Raw genomic sequence first — 17,172 nt, 5'->3', positions numbered from 1 at the left:
GAGTAGATGAGCTTAAGAGACGGCTTAGACTAAACGGCCTTCAAGAACGCACCTTTCACATAGATAACAAAATTAGGTGGAATTCAACCTTTCTTATGCTGACCAACTTCTTATCCGAGCGTTACGTCGATGTTATTGTTTCTTACATTAACAGCGTACATGGCGAAAACGCTATATCTGATTTGGATATTAGGATGGTTGAATCATTTGTTTCTTTTCTCGACATTTTTTATAAAGAAACTTGTTATCTTTCTGCTGTTTACACTCCCACTTCTTTTCTCGGTCTTCATACTATGACCGCAATAGCTGTGCATCTTGATAAAAATAAAGACGAAACTATTTTTCAAGATTCTATTCAAGCAATGACAGCAAAGTTTTTAAAATATTGGGGGGCTGGAAAGGTTCCATTACTATACGGTTTCGGAGCCATTCTAGACGTCCGATGTAAAATTGGAGGTTTAAAATTTTTTTTGAAATACATAAGAAACCATTTTGTGGACCAAGATTACGTTGCACTTGATCTTCCGAGGATTGTGCAAGCTTTTTTTTATCTTTTCAAGGTTTACGAGGCGAAACTTCTACCGCAATACCGAGCGCAACCTTCTCAATCACAGACGCAATATCCGAGAAGACACCAATACACGAATGTCTTCGTCAACGCGCCCGCGTACAGCCCGTCTCCTCAACAACAAGAAGCTGGGACAAGTCAGACGAGGTCAAGCGCAACCGACGCACGGTCCCATCCAGAGATCCAAGAGTACGATAAGAACGATTGGGTAAGGTCGGACGACGAAGTCATCGACCTCTTGGTTTGGTGGAGGCAGAATGCGAGGAGGTTTCCGATCTTGTCATCTATGGCACAAGACATCCTCACCATCCCAGTTTCAACTGTGTCCTCTGAGGCGGCTTTTAGCAGCGCGGGCCGGATCATCGACGATAGAAGATGCAGCCTGAAACCGGAGATGGTCGAAGCATTGACGTGCGGAAAAGATTGGATTCAACATCGAAATCGAGCACAAGAAACATTCATGTGCTTCGATATTCTAGACGATTTTGAAGTTGATTTTGCAAACGTAAACATAAATGGTTAAAGTATCGTGTATAACAAAGGGATATCCCGGCCCTTGTCCGGGATACATTTTCAAACATTTAACGAGGAAAGGGGTGCTCTTTTTCCTCGCCGTCGCACCTTTTTAGGGGTCGGTGAGGTTTTTTAGGAGGCCCATTTTTAATTTCACATTCTTCTTTATTGTTTTTTTCTACCCATTTTTAATTATTTAACAACATTCATATTTTTAATCATTTCTACCCACTTATTCAAAATCTTTTCACTTTAATCCTTTCATTTTATTTCTTAAATTCTTTTTTTCAAATTTTTTTTTAATGCCTAACGGGATCCGCGGATCCCGTTAGACATTAACCGCCTCCGTCCCGTTATATAACGGGACGGGACTCCCGTTCGGCGAATTAACGGGAGTCCGGGCGGGGGCGGGACGGGAGGCGCGGTAACTCCCGGTAAGCCACGTTTAGTGGTACCTAGGATAGAGTCCAGTGGTTATTACACACCACTTCATGTGTAGATATTGTGGGTTCAATCCTCAGTACCTTTAAAAAAAATTAGATTGAGCTAAGTGATCACAATATAGTGGTATTTTCTATCTAGGTACAAGCACTCGTTGAGCCAGAATTTGAACTCTGCCGTATTTGTTGATATTAATTTTTTTTTAAACAGGGTCTATATATAAGAAAATATAAATATAAAGAAGGACAAAATGCAAATTTTTTAAATTCCAGGCGTACGACTACACTAGATTAAAACTTGGATTTTGCAAAGTAATATTGTTTGGTATATATTGTTTGAGAAATTTCATTTTACCTCAAATTGGTCAAAGTATAAAGTATTAAAGCTAGACGTACTGTTTTTTTTTTTTTTAAGAAAAAGTCACTTAGACTGATCATTGATTGGGCATGTTTGACAAAATACTCTCCCACAGACCGAGAGGAGCGTAGTCGTAACAGGCGGCTGAGCCGTTAAACTAAGAGCCATCTTGGCTAAGAGATGAGCTACTTTATTACATTTTCTAGGGGTGTATATAACAGTAGCAGAATAATAATAATAATAAAAAGAGAACAATAATTTGATGTCTTCGGGGACCGCTCTGCATTATGTGATGGGAAGGGAAGCGCCACCAAGGAGAGTCGGGATGGTGAGGCAGTTAGTCTGGACTTCGATGAACTTCATTCCGAGGTCGGTGGCCACACGAAGGCCATGCTTGATGGCTAACGCCTCCGCGTTGAGCGGGCTGAGATCGCCGCTTCCTTGAGAGAAGAAAGAGCATTGGACGTATCCGGTGCTAGTATGGAAAACGCCCCCAAAGCCGCAATTACCACCATTGGAGAAAGCAGCGTCCGTGTTGATGGCAGTGGTCTCGGGCTTTGGAGGAGGCCAGCGAGAAGGACTAGAGATCGCCACAGTGGAGTCGCATGGCTTTGAGGAAGACGACGCTCTAAAATCCTCGAGGAATTGTAGCGTGAGGTTGATCCGGTCAGCTATAGATCGGAGAGTGTTGCTGTGGATCCCTGCGTTGCGGTGGTTCAACAAGCTCCACACGATCATCACAAAGACTTCAAAAGCACTCGAGTCGATGGAGTTTTGAATCTGAGCGAGGAAGTCCACCATATCTTCTATGAAACCATCTTTAATAAGCGGCCACCAATCTAGCGCTTTCCAGAGCTGTTTGCTATCTCTGCAGGACCGGAGGGCGTGAAAGATGGTTTCCCATTCCAAACCATATCGAGGGCACCTGGGATTGAGCTCCATGCCACGATGGGCGAGTGTACCCATGGTATTAAGCCAACTTATACATGTTTTCCAAAAAAAAAATGAACCTTTGGGGGAAGTTGAAGTTTCGAGATTGATGCCCACCAGCGATGAGTGACATCGGGAGCTGATGATTCTGCCACATCGAGTGCTTCCAAAGCTACCCAATACCCACTCTTCACAGAGTATTCACTGTCTCGGGTATGGTGCCAACATAGAGCGTCCAGAGAAACCGTAGAGACTTAGGGAATTCTCAGGATAGCTGACTTATCTTCCAGGCAGAACCAGGAGCTGAGTCGGTTTGGGTTTCGGATTCCCATCGGGGAGAGCGAGATTAGCCGCCCTAGTCCATAGGGGATGAAGGCGTGGTTTCAGACGAAGAAATCCTTGGTCCGATGCATCCACTTGTCCGAGCGATCATCGATCTCCGTTTCATTGCCTACGCGCCATCTAGTGCCAAGGTCGAGGATTTTCCTTCCCCAAACGAGACATTTTCAAAGGCTAGATGCACAGCAAGGAGTAGACAGGGCGCGGAGGAAGGAGAAGTTTGAGAAGTAAGAGACTTTGAGAAACCTAGGGGCAAGGGCGGAAGGGTTTCGGAGGACTCGTCAACCCGTCTTTGCAAACAGAGCTTGGTTAGTCCACTCGAGGTTTCAAAAACTAAGGCCTCTATTAGACTTCGAAGTGCAAATTTTGACCCAACTTCCCCAATGTGTTTTCTTGCATTCCTTATCACTACCCCATAGAAAGTTTTCCGCAAGCTTGTGGAGGTCCGATATGAGATATTTGGGGAGCTTTTATAATGATCTCATTCTTTTCCATGGAGAAAAAAAGCCTTTCCAACCTTTTATCTTGTTCCAAACTCGCTCCCAGATTTGGGCAAGGATCTTGGCTTTACTCCTTCCCAAGAGAGGTGAAGGCCAAGATACTTATTGTGTCCGATGATAAGCTTAACCCCGAGAGAGCGGGCTAAGAGAGCTCTCACATGTTCCTTGAGTTTCCGGCCGAAGCCAATCTCGGATTTATCATAGTTTATGAGTTGGCCAGAAGCGTGCGCATACTTGTTTAGGCAAATAAGCATGGCTCTCTCGTCTTCCTCCGTGGCTCGAAAAAAAATAAGGCTATCGTCCGCAAAGAAGAGGTGGGAGACGGTGAACTCGGGATTTCCAAATCTCAAGCCTCGGAATTTTTCGGCATTCTCGGCTTGTCGGAGAAGAGCGGAAAGGCCTTCAGAACAAATGAGGAAGAGGAAAGGTGACAGTGGGTCTCCTTGGTTAAGGCCCCGAGAGGGCATGATGAAACCCTTATTTTCGCCGTTGAGGACGAAGGAGAAGCGCACTAATTGAACACACCGCATGATAAGCTCGATCACGGAGGGGGTATAGCCAAGTTTCGAGAGGACCTCCTCGATGAACTTCCATTCAACCCGGTTGAAAGCCTTAGAAATATCGAGCTTGAGAACTCCGCACTTCCCATTTCCGAATCTTCCTCGTTTCATCGTATAGACGCTTTCGATGCCGATGATGACGTTGTCAAAAATTTGGCGTCCTCCCTTGAAAGCGTTTTGTTTCTCAGAAATAGCACCACAAAAGTGATCTTATGCCGGGCGGTGATGCATTTGGAGATGGTTTTGTATATAACATTGCAAAGGATAATGGGCCAAAAATCTTTCATTTTCATCGGGTTCTTAACCTTTGGGATCAAGGTGAGGACGGTGTCGTTCAGGGAGCCTAAAGCCTTCTTGTCATTGAGCAACGCAAGGTACTCCGAGGTGACACTCGGACAGACAACGCTCCAAAATTTATGGAAGAAGAGGTCGGGGAAGTCATTTTTCCCGGGGGCTTTAGAGGGGTCGATGTCGGAGAAGACGTCGCAAACCTCCTTGCTCGTGAATGGTGCGGTGAGCATGGCATTTGTCTCCACCGAGATGGTGTGATTTATGTGGCGGGTAAACACGAGCAATGTCCCACGGGGAGGGGTTAGATGACAAGAAAATATTCACGAAATAGTTTGAGATGATACCTTCCAAAACAGTGGCCTCCTCGGCTAAATAAGGTTGTGGTCGAGGAGGCCCTTGATCGTGTTCTTCTTCTTTCGGTGAGAAGCCTTCTGGTGGAAGAAGCATGTATTTCGGTCCCCACTTCGAAGCCAAGCGATGCGGCTTCTTTGACGCTAATAGCTATTTCCTTTTTCGAGGAGGGCGTTGAGGGACTGTTCCGCTCGGCAAATCGTCAAGATGTCAGTGGGGGATGAGGTGGAGTTGAGAGTCTCGAGAATGTTCTTGTGTTTAGCAATGGCGGTGGAGATCTCATGGAACTTTCCTATCCCCTGCGTAGATAGAGAGCGAGCATACTTCTTTAAAGCGGAATGCAGGTTTAGCCCCCATGAGTTATTGATGGATTTGCATTCTTCCTCTTCACTCCAGGCCTCCTCAATGACGAAGCGACGGGGGTTGCGAGAGGTCCTGGGTGGATCTAACATGTCCCATTTATCCGTGTATAGGAGGGGGCGGTGGTCGTAGGCCCAAAGCTTAAGGTGATGCACAGCCGCCGCCGGGAAGGCCATTGATCAATCTTTGGTGGCCACGCATCAGTCAAGGCATTCCCAAGTACAGCTCGTGCTTGTGGAGCGCATCCAGGTAAAAGGGTCCCTGTAGAAACCCAAAGCCTCTAAAAGGCAACTGTCCAAAATCTCTCTAAAGGCTACCATTAGACTTGGGCTTCTCAAGCCCCCGCTAATCTTCTACGTGGTGTAGAGAAGTTCGTTGAAATCCCCTCCGCACATCCATGGTCTTCTAGCATGGCTAAGTTTTCCTTCTTTCTCTCTCCTCTGGAAGTAGTGCTTTACTGATTGTAATTTTCCAGCTTCAGTCGGTGAAACAAGTGTCAAATTTGGAGGAGAAGGAGAGCCGGTTCCCATACATAGGAACTTCAGAGAATCCCGTCTTATCAATCAGGGTGTTGCCCAACCTTGTGCATTGACTGGTTGTGAATCAAGAACATTCTAACTTTTATGTATGAAAGATTCTTGTCATTCCGTTGGCCCGATACATACTTCAACAAAAGGGAATGATGAGTTATAAGAGAACCACTTAAGCAGTTCACCAAGCCAAGGAGTCCGCAGCCACAACAAAAGGATATGATATTCTCGTACTTGGCTTGGATCCTAAGAGTGGGAAGGTGATTGGGTCGTTCGAGGAAGAAGACTGTGTGCAGGGGTTTGTTCACCGGAGCTTTAACCTTAAACCGGACTGGTGTGGAGAAACGACTCCCTCTGATGACACGGCATTCAACCACCTCGCCGAATAACTCCGCAAACCTCTGGATGTTCTGATCATGGATGAGTGCAGGTGAAAGGCCGGTTAGGCGGACCCAGAAAGGGCAATGTCGGAAAATGCACCTCTTCGAGTGTAAGTTGCTCTGGCCAAGGTTGTAAAAGGAAATAGAAACCCTTTATAGTCCAGGGGCATTGGGCAATGATGATATATCTATCCTTGAGAGACTTGAAATGAAGGTGGAAAATACCTGGCTTCAGTTCTGTAATAGACCAAGTATTTTCCATTTTCCAAGCTCTGTTCAGGACTGCAGTGATGGTGTTGCGGGCGAAGGGTCTTCACGAAAGTATTTTCCCAAGAAGGAAGTTATCCGCTCCTCGCTGGACTCGAGCACTATGATTTTCCTGAAAGTTAAGTTAAGAGGCAATGATGAAAGTCGTCTAGTTGATGATTTTATCAAAGCACTCAAGCTCGACATCGAGCGGGTTGGAAGCTGTGTGACCCTTACTCGTCATAGTGAATCCTCACCTGGGTTGTCCCACTAAGTGAATCAAGGATCAAAAGAGTATTGGTACCGTACGTCAGAAAATAGTATTGGTAGCGTACGTCGGAAAGCATTTTGTATGCAGAGCATTTTGGTGTGAGAATTCTCAATGCACTTTCTATGGTGTGTTTGTTTGTAGTTTCTCTCTCTCTCTCTCTCTCTCTCTCTCTCTCTCGGCTTGTTGTTCAGACCTTTTTTCTTCTTGTTGTCATTGGTTATCTATCCTAGGCCTACTAGTTTTAAAATATCTATAATTAGACTTTTGTCCCAAAAATAAACAAAACTACCTTTAAATCAAATAACATGTGTGTTCCCTTTTTTTTCTCTCATTCTCTCTCTCTCTCTCTCATATTTTTCCAATCTCGTACAACGGAATACAAGTGTGTATAAGACGGATTACGAGGGTGTATGATGCTCCTCTGGTGGTGTAGGACGGTGGTTAAGGCCCAAAAACTAGAGTTCAACTCTCTCGCGTAGAATTTAACTTCGGCGACTCAAAATGCCAAAAAAAAAGTATGAATTTCATGTTCTTTCATGTCTAGTATGAATTTGATTCGGATTGTTTTTTATTTATTTTGTTTTTTTATCGAATTTGGAAAAGTTATGGTTTCTGATTTGGGGGAAATACGATGGCGTACGATTATATTCATGTAGTTTACATCTTTTAGTAAGAATATCTATCTATCTATTAAAAAAAGAATTCTTTTGTTCCTAGGAAGAAAAAGAAGCAGATTTATTCTACACCCGATAAATACAAACATGCAACGGTGGGCCGGTGATAGTTTTTTTTATAAAATTAACTGCATCTATATTTGTTCATCATCCCACTAAAATAGAATGCGATGCAATTTATATAATTAACGATAGTATACGATGGTGTAGGATGATATTCGAATTCTTCAGTTTTTATTTTTGAATTACGATAGAATACGATATGTACAATGACATACAATAGTGTACGATACATGCACTTAATTTTGTTGTTTTTATCTTTTTTTTAGGGTAAATTGACATTGACATTTGAAAATTGCTCGATGAATTCGGCAATCTCAAATTCTTCTTATATTCGCTTCTCGGCTTGATACAAATATTTTCAATTGTGAGTGTCTCGACCATTTTACGCAACGGTTTTCAAGAATTTGCTCCGCACTACTAAAGGCGGCTTCAGAGTCTGAAACAGTGGTTACAAGGATGGTTATTAGGATGTCACGAGCCATCTTGGACAATGCCGGAAACACATTTTTCATGTTCTTTCTACCACTTCAAGAGGTCTATGTTATCATCGTCCATTGCAGCCCATCGGGTTGGGTTGTTTATAGGGGTTGATCTTGGCATTCTAGGTGAGTTGTTTATTTGAGTGGATTTGAGAGTGAAATGAGAGAGGTATGAAGAAATAAATGTTGGTGGGGGTTGTATTTATAAGAGAAAATTATTTGGCTTATATAGTTTTTTTTTTTCGGAACATAAACGGTCAAAAAATTATAGCCATTGGATCTGCAACTGTAATAAATAAAATGGCCAAATATTTTTGAAAAAAAATAAATTATTCTGAAAAATTGAAGATTCAAATTAATATGGGAATCATCCAACATTTCCAATTTAATACGAGTTTATCCGACTTTTCTCTGTATTAATTATTTTGAAATTTGGATTGTTTAAATTGCAAGAAAAACTTTTTGGACAACGCCTTTCCAACAAATTTGGTTCAAATGTGCAAGATTGCTCATCGGCGACGATAAATTAAGATTATATTCACGAAAATAGAACCTACTTTAAGTTTATATAGTCGGCATTACGTATGGTTTTAGGGGGTATCTTTTCTAATATTAAAAAATATTTTAAATATTTAGAGAATTTTATAATATTTAAATATTTCCAACAAAGTTCCCCGAAGTTTTAAGAGTTGGATTATTATCATTTTCTCATGGAAAACTAAAGAGTAGTATTAAAACTCTTGAGATTAAGGTTGTGTTTGGTAGTTAACTCAAAAAGTTTTTTGTTTTCTGTTTTCTAATTTTTGTAGTTGTATTGAAAAACTGTTTTGTAGTTGTTTTCAAAAAGATGTTTGGTACAGTTTTCATTTTTGTTTTTGAGAAAGTGAAAAAACTGAAAAAAGTGTTTGGTATAGTTTTCATTTTTGTTTTTGAAAGAATGAAAAGAGAAGATGAGGAGAAAGATGAGAGAAGAGAAGAATTTTTTTTTCAAAAACACATTTTATTTGTTTTCAGTTTTCTTTACTTTTTTCCAAAACAACTTCAAAATTTTTTGAAATTTTTTTCCAAAAACACCTAACCAAACATGTTTTCAATTTTGGTTTTCAATTTTTTCAACCCAAAAACTAGAAAACAGTTTTTGAGTGAAGAAACAAACATGGCCTAAAGTTTCTCTTTCTGTTTTTGTCTTTCGTCGTTTACTTTAAATACAGACATTATTTTGCGAAATAATTTCAACTGTACTTTTCTAATGAAGAAATTAAAAAATGACAGTATAAGTACAAGATTCAGGTCTTTTTCCTAATCATGATAGGAGGTTTTGTGTACATATAAGTACAATTAATTAATTAGAACGTAGCTCATTAATTGATGTCACCATGATGTGTAGGCGAGAGAATAAAAAGTAAAAATGAGAAATATATTTTTGAAAAATTATACGGATTAAATCATTTGAAACGTTGAAATTGCAATCTAACTAATATTTCAATTAAGTTTCAAATGTAGTCACAACTGATGACGTAAATTTATTATTCATATAGCAAATTACATGCTTACCATTTTTTTAAAAATCGACAAAAGATGACATGCCAACATTTGGGCATAGCAAAATAGTCAAGCTTTAACACAAGCTATACTAATTTATTCAATAATATTTTCTTTCCGAATTCATAGTCCAATTAGTTGCTCTGGAACGTGAGTTTGCTTTTCATTGACGTGAATTTGATTTTCATTGACTTTCTATTTTAATTCACACGTTGATATGATGCCTCTGGTCAAATTCCATTAATTACGGAGTAGTTTTTTTTTTATTTTTTTTTAACATAGGAAAATCTATTATATTTAATTTTGACAAATTTAAGAGATAGTTAATTTTGATAAATTTAAGATAAATTGTAGCACATATCGATTTATTTTTATTAATTCGGTGAAAAAGAAACATAGGATTACGTTTATTTTTTTTAAAAATTGGTACTAAAAATGTTCTCCACTTTTACATGCGTGTCAGATGTCTTTATTGATTTTAATTGATAATTAATTTGTTTTCCCTATTATATTTCATAACGAATTGTCTTTTAAATTTAAATCTTAAGCGTGGACTTTAGAATTTTTATCTGACTTGATTTAGTTGAAAATTTGGCTGGCTGAAACCTTTCTTTAATTTCACTAAGATAAATAATTATTATGTATGTGATCTAGTATATATATACATATATTTAGCTACTTCATTAAATGTTTTTATTTACATATGCGAGTGTCAAGGTGGCTATTGGAAGGTAATGGAAATTCCATTTCCAATAAGCCACCTTCCATTGCTTATTGAAAATGGTATTTCCATTAGGCATTTAGGTGCCTTCCATTGTTTATTGAAAATGGAATTTCCGTTACACTTAATGGAAATCCATATTTCCATTAACTTCCAATAAGGAATTAAAAAAAATAAAAAAAATCAAATTTAAATGAATCTTACGGCTGAGAATGCTTGAGATTAAATAAAAAAAACAAACAAACAAACATCATCGCATTAACACAAACAACAACATTCTCCAACGGCACAAATAGCCTGACACGCCATCCGAGTGCCCTCTCCCATTTCCGCCATGTGTCGGAAGGAAAATTTCCGTGCCAACATCACGCGGTACTTGGCACACCCATGAGGCACACGCACCATACGGAAAGCGTTCCTTCCGTGTGTCTTCCAACCAGAAGCCAGCTTGATGTGAGTGTAGGGTTGTGCAGTTGATACTACATTTTTAGTTCTAACAAATTTTATGGAAGTTAACACTAATTTATATTATGAACTAAAAAAATTAGAGGTCTCATATAATATAAAGAGTATTCGAGTAATTTAGTGTGATAAAAGTTATCCATTCTTTTTTTTTTTCTAAATTGTACCAAGCAGCAAATGAATAGATTTTAATCTTTTCAAATATTATACCAATTAACTTTTTAAAATTTTATAATGCATTAACTTCCTTTCCTTTATTTTTTATCCCACTAAATTCATACACACATACCGAACGAAGCCTTTTGATGAATATGACAAAGATACACAAGTGGGTTGAGTGGTCTTTTCGTGAGACTGTTGCGATCTAGTTGAAGGAATACATATAAGCATTTTAACATTTGCGAGTGCACCAAGTTAATTGGCTTCGCTTTCAACGTCACCGAGACCAAACTGATGTATATAATGACTATTTTCAGTTGAAATTTTTAATATATATTTGATTAGTAAATGCAAGTATTTTTTTTTATCAAATGTATATAAACAAAGGTCATTGAAAAAATGTGAACTATTTATCAATTATCATCACAAGCTATTTCTTGTTGTCGCTGTATTCTTATTTTTTAGGTGATTCGAACTAATCTGTTTAATAACCACCAGCCGTTACTAAGCTATTTCACGAAGAAATTTTCACCTCTTTTTATAATCTAGAGTTTCTAAACAACTTTCAATTAAAAATAAAATAAAAATGGTGAACAAAAATAGATAAATTAGTGAAACGAAACATAATCATGACATCGGGAAAAAAAAAGAAGCTTAATCACGATTTGATTGGAAAAGAAGGGTTTGTCACGGCACGTGTCTCAGCCAACAGGGTTATGATTGCTTGCATTAAATACGAAGACAGACGTTATTATAGAGTATACTATAGAGTATAGACCCTTTGGAGACTATTTATTTGATTATTTTTGTATATATACAAGTAGCAAAAACTTCTTCATTTAAATTCCCTGGTTCATTTAGTTTTGGATCTTGGATTATTTATGTCTACATAAAGAACAAACCAATATTCTGGCTCGAAAGCGTGACACGTGTGCATGCGGGCCTGGTTAATACATCTCTCTCTCTCTCTCTCTCTCTCTCTCTCTCTATTTACAGATAATATTTTTACATTTGAGGCCTTTGAGCCTTTCTCGGAGGAGCCTCTACGACTCTTTCTCTCCCTCTATATATACCGTGGCTGTCCTCTCTTCACAACTCAAAAAATCTGCTTCTGTGCAAATTCTCTGAGTGTAAAAAAAGAGAAACGAAAGTGTATTAAGTTGAAAAAGTAGGATTTGATTCGAAATGGAAGGGAAAGAAGCGAAGTCAAGGTTCAAGAGGGTTTGTGTGTTTTGTGGAAGCAGTACTGGTAACAGGAATATCTACAAGGACGCCGCCATTGAATTGGGCCAAGAGCTGGTAAGTGGTACAGAAACAAAATTTATTATTATTCTTCTCTTTGTTTCTTTTGCATTATTTTGTTGATGTTGTGTGAGATTAGGTGTCAAAAAGCTTGGACCTTGTGTATGGTGGTGGGAGTATTGGGCTGATGGGTTTGGTCTCTCAAGCTGTTCATCATGGTGGTGGCAATGTTCTTGGGTACACCTATAGATACAGCGTTACATACACATTTTCATCTTTTTATTGGGTTCTATGTACTCATTTTCTTAACGCCATTTTTGGGTTGTTTTTTCTTTTATGTTTGGGTATTTCCTCAGAATCATCCCCAGGACTCTAATGTGCAAAGAGGTGTGTTTTTCTCGAACTTCGAGGATCCCAATTCCATTGCCAAAAGTAGTTACATTGTGCCTAGAAAAGTCTGCCTCTTTTTAATTATATATACATATATATATATATATATATATATATATATATATATATATATTCAGCTAACAGGAGAGACGGTTGGAGAAGTAAGGCCTGTAGCTGACATGCATCAAAGAAAGGCAGAAATGGCCCGCCATTCTGATTGTTTCATCGCCTTGCCAGGTCCCGTATATTATTTTATATATATATATATATATATATATATATTTAAAATGGGGTTTATTTTTTTAATTTTATTTGTTGATAATGTTATACAGTGTTGTTCTTTTATTCAGGTGGGTATGGGACTTTGGAGGAGTTGCTTGAAGTGATTACTTGGGCTCAACTTGGTATCCATGACAAGCCTGTAAGAAAGTATAGATGGGATTTAATTTAAATATATTCCTTAAAAGATAGTAGAATCAAGAGCCAATGACTTCTTTTTAATTTTTAATTTTTTTTTTTTTAAACAGGTGGGTCTGCTGAATGTTGATGGGTACTACAACTCTCTGCTGACTTTCATTGACAAAGCTGTGGATGATGGTTTCATCAAACCCTCTCAGAGACACATCATCGTTTCTGCACCAAATGCCAAAGAACTTGTCCAAAAGCTTGAGGTCTATATAAAGTGCTTTTTTCTTTCTTTCCAGCGCTTGAATATTTGTGTTTATGAATTATGATATTATTATTATTATTGTCATTTTTTTTATAGATGGTTTGGGTCTCTGATTGATATTTTCAGGCGTACGTGCCGGTTCATGATGGGGTTATATCCAAGGCAAAATGGGATATTGAGAAACAAAACCAAATGGGTTACAATGCCGCCACTACAACTACAACTTTGCAGACTGAGATTGCACTATAAAAGTCCCATAAAAAAATTACTATAGATGATTAGTAATATTAGGTGGAGAAATAGTGACTATGATAATTTTTGTTTTAATGATATCATTTTGGACTAACTCACAAGCAGTGATGTCTAGATTGACTGCTAGGAACATGAGAAAGGGTGGCTAATTTACAGCGCTAGTACTTTTGTGTATGTTTTATATATAAAGTATTGTGTAATGAAACGTTACATGTTGATTTAATGTGATCGAAAAGGGCTATACCTTTTTTTCGTCAATTATATATGTTATAATTTTAACGGATGGCGAAGAGTCTTATAATGATAAACAACAGCGCTATAAGCGGTGTAAATCAGCTAAAACAAGCAGTGGGCTCCACCTTCCACTGTGCGCAATCAAAGTCAGCCACAGCACCGCTTATAACCGCTGATTAAAATCATTTCCCGATGGTGATTGGTCACATTTGTTTTGTTCGATGTATGAATTATGCTCGTTTTTTAAGTTATGAGAATTACCTGTCGATCTAAAAAAAAAAAAGAATTACCTGTCGATAAATTATTTCGAAAATACAATTAAAAAAATTAATTAATGCAAAATTAGAATATAAAGTATTATATATACATAGATAATAAGGAGGTATTTCACTTTCCCTTTCATTTTTGTCTTCGCTTTTTCGAGGGTTTTTTTTTTTTTTTTCTTTTCTTTGCCTTTCGGTTGGTTTTTTTTTTTTTGAATAATTAGACGGACTATTCAAAATCAAACGTTGAGATTGCATATTAGCCAACGTTGAGATTTTTTTTTTAAAATAGTCAAAATTGATGATGTGGCGTTTCAGCCCATTTTTTTGGTCGAAAATGACCCTCTTGAGAATATAACGTGTTATTTTAATAATTATACAAAAATAGAAAGTCAAATGTGTCTGATTTCGTAATTAGTAGAAATAAATTTCTTCTCAATTACAATTTGAATTTGATTACGTGATCTCTCTCTTTCTCAACCCTACCACTGGTCTTCTTCTTCGCGTTGGAGATCCAAGCTCGGTTGTCATCTCTCCCGACGACGCCCAACAGCCCAACCCAAGTCTCAGCGCCATCTCCAGCGCGTTCCAGTGCAAAGAATACATCTCCGCCGAGCGGTATTGGAGCTGCGTGACTAAGCTCGCTGAGATCTCCCGCTCCGTCTGCGGCGAAGCGGAGTTCGCTCGGATCCAGATCCGGCGATGCTACCTCCGGTCCGAGCCCGATGACGGAGGGATCTTCTCTGGCGAGAAGTTCTCCTCGTCCTCTACTTCGGGCGAGATTCTCCACACGACTTGAGGAGAGAGCGCCGCGGCGGCCGGATTAGGGTTAGGGTTCGGATTGGAGGCGATGAGAGAAGTGGTGTTGGCGGCGTTGGAGAAGGACGGTATATGAGTCAGTGGCGGCGGCGGCGTAATGCGAGGGATGAGCTGATGGGTGCGAGTGCGGGGAGTGCGTGAGTGAGGCGGCGTGGATCGCGGAGGAACATTGTCCTCTTGATACGTGCAAGTATGCACAAGGCGTTCCCACCAACTTGTATCCGGGTAAGTATTTCTCTTGTTGGTTCTTGTTAATTTGTGTTGATACGTGTTGATTTGTTCTTAATCTGTTGACTTTGTGTGGATTTCTATTGATTTGTTCTTAATCTGTTGACTTTGTGTGGATTTCAATCTTGTTAATTAACGTTAATATCTGTTAATTGCTGTTATATAGGTTTTTGAACGATTTCAATCCTGTTAATTAACGTTAATATCTGTTAATTACTGTTATGTAGGTTTTTGAACGATTTCAATCCTGTTAATTAACGTTAATATCTGTTAATTGCTGTTATGGAGGTTTTTGAACGATTTCAATCCTGTTAATTAACGTCAATATCTGTTAATTGCTGTTAATTGACTTTGTTTTTGAATTTTTTCCTTGTTCTTCCCAGCTGATTTATGTATGGAACGATTTTCAATCCTATTAATTAACGTTAATACCTGTTAATTGCTGTTATGTAGGTTTTTGAACGATTTCAATTCTATTAATTAACGTTCATATCTGTTAATTGCTGTTAATTGACTTTGTTTTTGAATTTTTTCCCGTGCGGTGTAGGTTTGGTTGCGTGTTTGAAAGATAAGCATTTATCACGGTGGATTTGTTAGATATGCATTTATCACGGTGGATCTGTTTGAGTTGACATTTATTCACGCGATTCCAATTTCATTTATTTCTTTTTTGGACGCGGAAATCTTCCAAATATTTTGATTTGATATTATTTAAATGAAGGGCAAATTTGTATTTTTTTACTGTTAATGTGGTATATTGGCTACACATTAAAAATAAACCAAAAGTTGGCTATTTTGACAATTACAACGTTTTTACTTTGCTATTTTTATCGGGCTCCCTTTTTTTTTAGTCTATTTCGCAAATTTTTTTTATGTATATTGTTTTTGGATAATTTACAAGAATACCCCTTGAACTTTAAGTTGAATAACAAATCACCCCCTCAACTTCATTTTTTTCACAAAATCAGGGTTTAAACTCTCTTTTTGTTGCAGTGTTGCCCCTTCCGTCAATATATATCTCACTCTGTCAAACTCATGCTGACGTGAAATTCACATGTGACTTTAAAAAAGTGAAATTATCAATATACCCTTATTATTATTATTATTATTATTATTATTATTATTATCAAGCACATAAATAATGAGGGATCACTGGAAGTACGCTGTGCGGCAGTACAACAGATGGTACTCCCACGCCTGGGGAACTGCCATTCTCGCCGGTCTCTCCTTCTTCGCCCTTGGCTGGTTCGTCAAGGGCTCTAATCCTCTCCCTTCTCTCTCCTCCTCCTCTTCTTCCCCCAAACCCGACCACGCCGACGAATCTCCCAAGCCCTAACCTAACCTCTCTCTCTGTTTGTTTCAACTACGCCCAAAATGGTAGAGCTGTGAATTGTGAGCTCTTTTTACTCTAGTATTATGCGATTTGTACACGATTTTGACTTTACGGCCTTGAGAAGGTTTTGAGGGAAACTGAGCTCTAAAAGACGATTCAGAAGAAGATTGATTTCAACGAGCTCTGTCACGACTTACTTTACAGCTAAGAACACAATTCTGTATGTGTATGTAGTTTGACTCTACGACCTAAATCAGGTTATGAGAATCGATTCAATTTAGAGACACCCGAAGGCCAACGAGCTCGTGAAAGCCATCGAGAATCGATGCATTTATGTCGTTGAAATCGAAAACGTTCTTCTTCATTAAGAACGTCAACGACCGAAGAGCTCTATGGGGTTTTTGGTCTTCTCTCCATGCGTCATCCTCTGCCGATTCAAACCAGACCGGTGAGACTCGCCGTCCTTGCCTGGCCCCCGCTCCAGATCCGGGTTCTCCGCCTCTGCTCGCGCACCAGATCCAAAGCAAACAAAAAAAATTCACAAATGTACAGGCCGGTGGCTACGGCGGCTCCGGCGCCGACACGTGGCGGATCTCCGAGCGACAGCGTGGACTACGTGGTGGGATTGGACCAGGTTCCGCGGTGGAGTGACGCGGAGCACCGGTCCGCCGCCGCGACAGAGCTCGCCGGAGGAGAAGAAGACCCGTCGTTCTCGAACTCGTATTTCCCCGATCCCCTGACCTCTTCGCCGGAATCCGGGGAGGGCGGGCCCGAGATCTGTACGGTGTCGAGGTTCCCGGTGGACCACGAGATCAACTCGAAGATATACCTCTGGAGAGGGAATCCATGGAACCTCGAAGTCGACGCAGTGGTCAATTCCACGAACGAGGTCGGTGTAAATATTTATTAAAATGAGTTAACATTTTAGTAAATATTTACAGATTGATTTAATATTTATTAAAATGTTAACTCATTTAATAAACAAAATAAAATTTAAACAAAGT

The 17,172-nt window shown here is 39.2% G+C and overlaps 2 protein-coding genes across 2 annotated transcripts; one reads left to right on the top strand and one right to left on the bottom strand.

Moving 5' to 3' along the window:
• Window positions 1-2,164: 2,164 nt before the first annotated feature.
• Window positions 2,165-2,845, bottom strand: LOC149389490 (uncharacterized). The gene has a single exon (XM_089622642.1). It carries the CDS (start codon window positions 2,843-2,845, stop codon window positions 2,165-2,167), a length of 681 nt encoding a protein of 226 aa, XP_089478768.1.
• Window positions 2,846-11,765: 8,920 nt separating this feature from the next.
• LOC149389489 (cytokinin riboside 5'-monophosphate phosphoribohydrolase LOG5-like) lies at window positions 11,766-13,549 on the top strand. Its single transcript, XM_089621989.1, has 7 exons — window positions 11,766-12,036; window positions 12,119-12,216; window positions 12,336-12,366; window positions 12,507-12,606; window positions 12,720-12,790; window positions 12,897-13,040; window positions 13,166-13,549. The coding sequence occupies exons 1-7, from the start codon at window positions 11,923-11,925 to the stop codon at window positions 13,286-13,288; spliced, it is 681 nt and encodes a 226-aa protein (XP_089478115.1). The 5' UTR covers window positions 11,766-11,922; the 3' UTR covers window positions 13,289-13,549.
• Window positions 13,550-17,172: the final 3,623 nt, after the last annotated feature.

Source organism: Urtica dioica, chromosome 8 (genome assembly GCF_054948205.1).
Source record: "Urtica dioica subsp. dioica isolate 48M chromosome 8, U.dioica_male_clone48M_v1_H2, whole genome shotgun sequence".
Classification (NCBI taxonomy): domain Eukaryota; kingdom Viridiplantae; phylum Streptophyta; class Magnoliopsida; order Rosales; family Urticaceae; genus Urtica; species Urtica dioica.
This window is presented reverse-complemented; position numbering and strand designations above follow the sequence as displayed.

Bases quoted from the DNA above. Each gene is read 5' to 3' on its own strand.
- LOC149389490 (XM_089622642.1), bottom strand. From the start codon at position 2,845: ATGGGTACACTCGCCCATCGTGGCATGGAGCTCAATCCCAGGTGCCCT.
- LOC149389489 (XM_089621989.1), top strand. From the start codon at position 11,923: ATGGAAGGGAAAGAAGCGAAGTCAAGGTTCAAGAGGGTTTGTGTGTTT. The intron at 12,037-12,118 runs GTAAGTGGTACA...GTGTGAGATTAG, and splicing joins TTGAATTGGGCCAAGAGCTG to GTGTCAAAAAGCTTGGACCT. The intron at 12,607-12,719 runs GTCCCGTATATT...TCTTTTATTCAG, and splicing joins TTGTTTCATCGCCTTGCCAG to GTGGGTATGGGACTTTGGAG.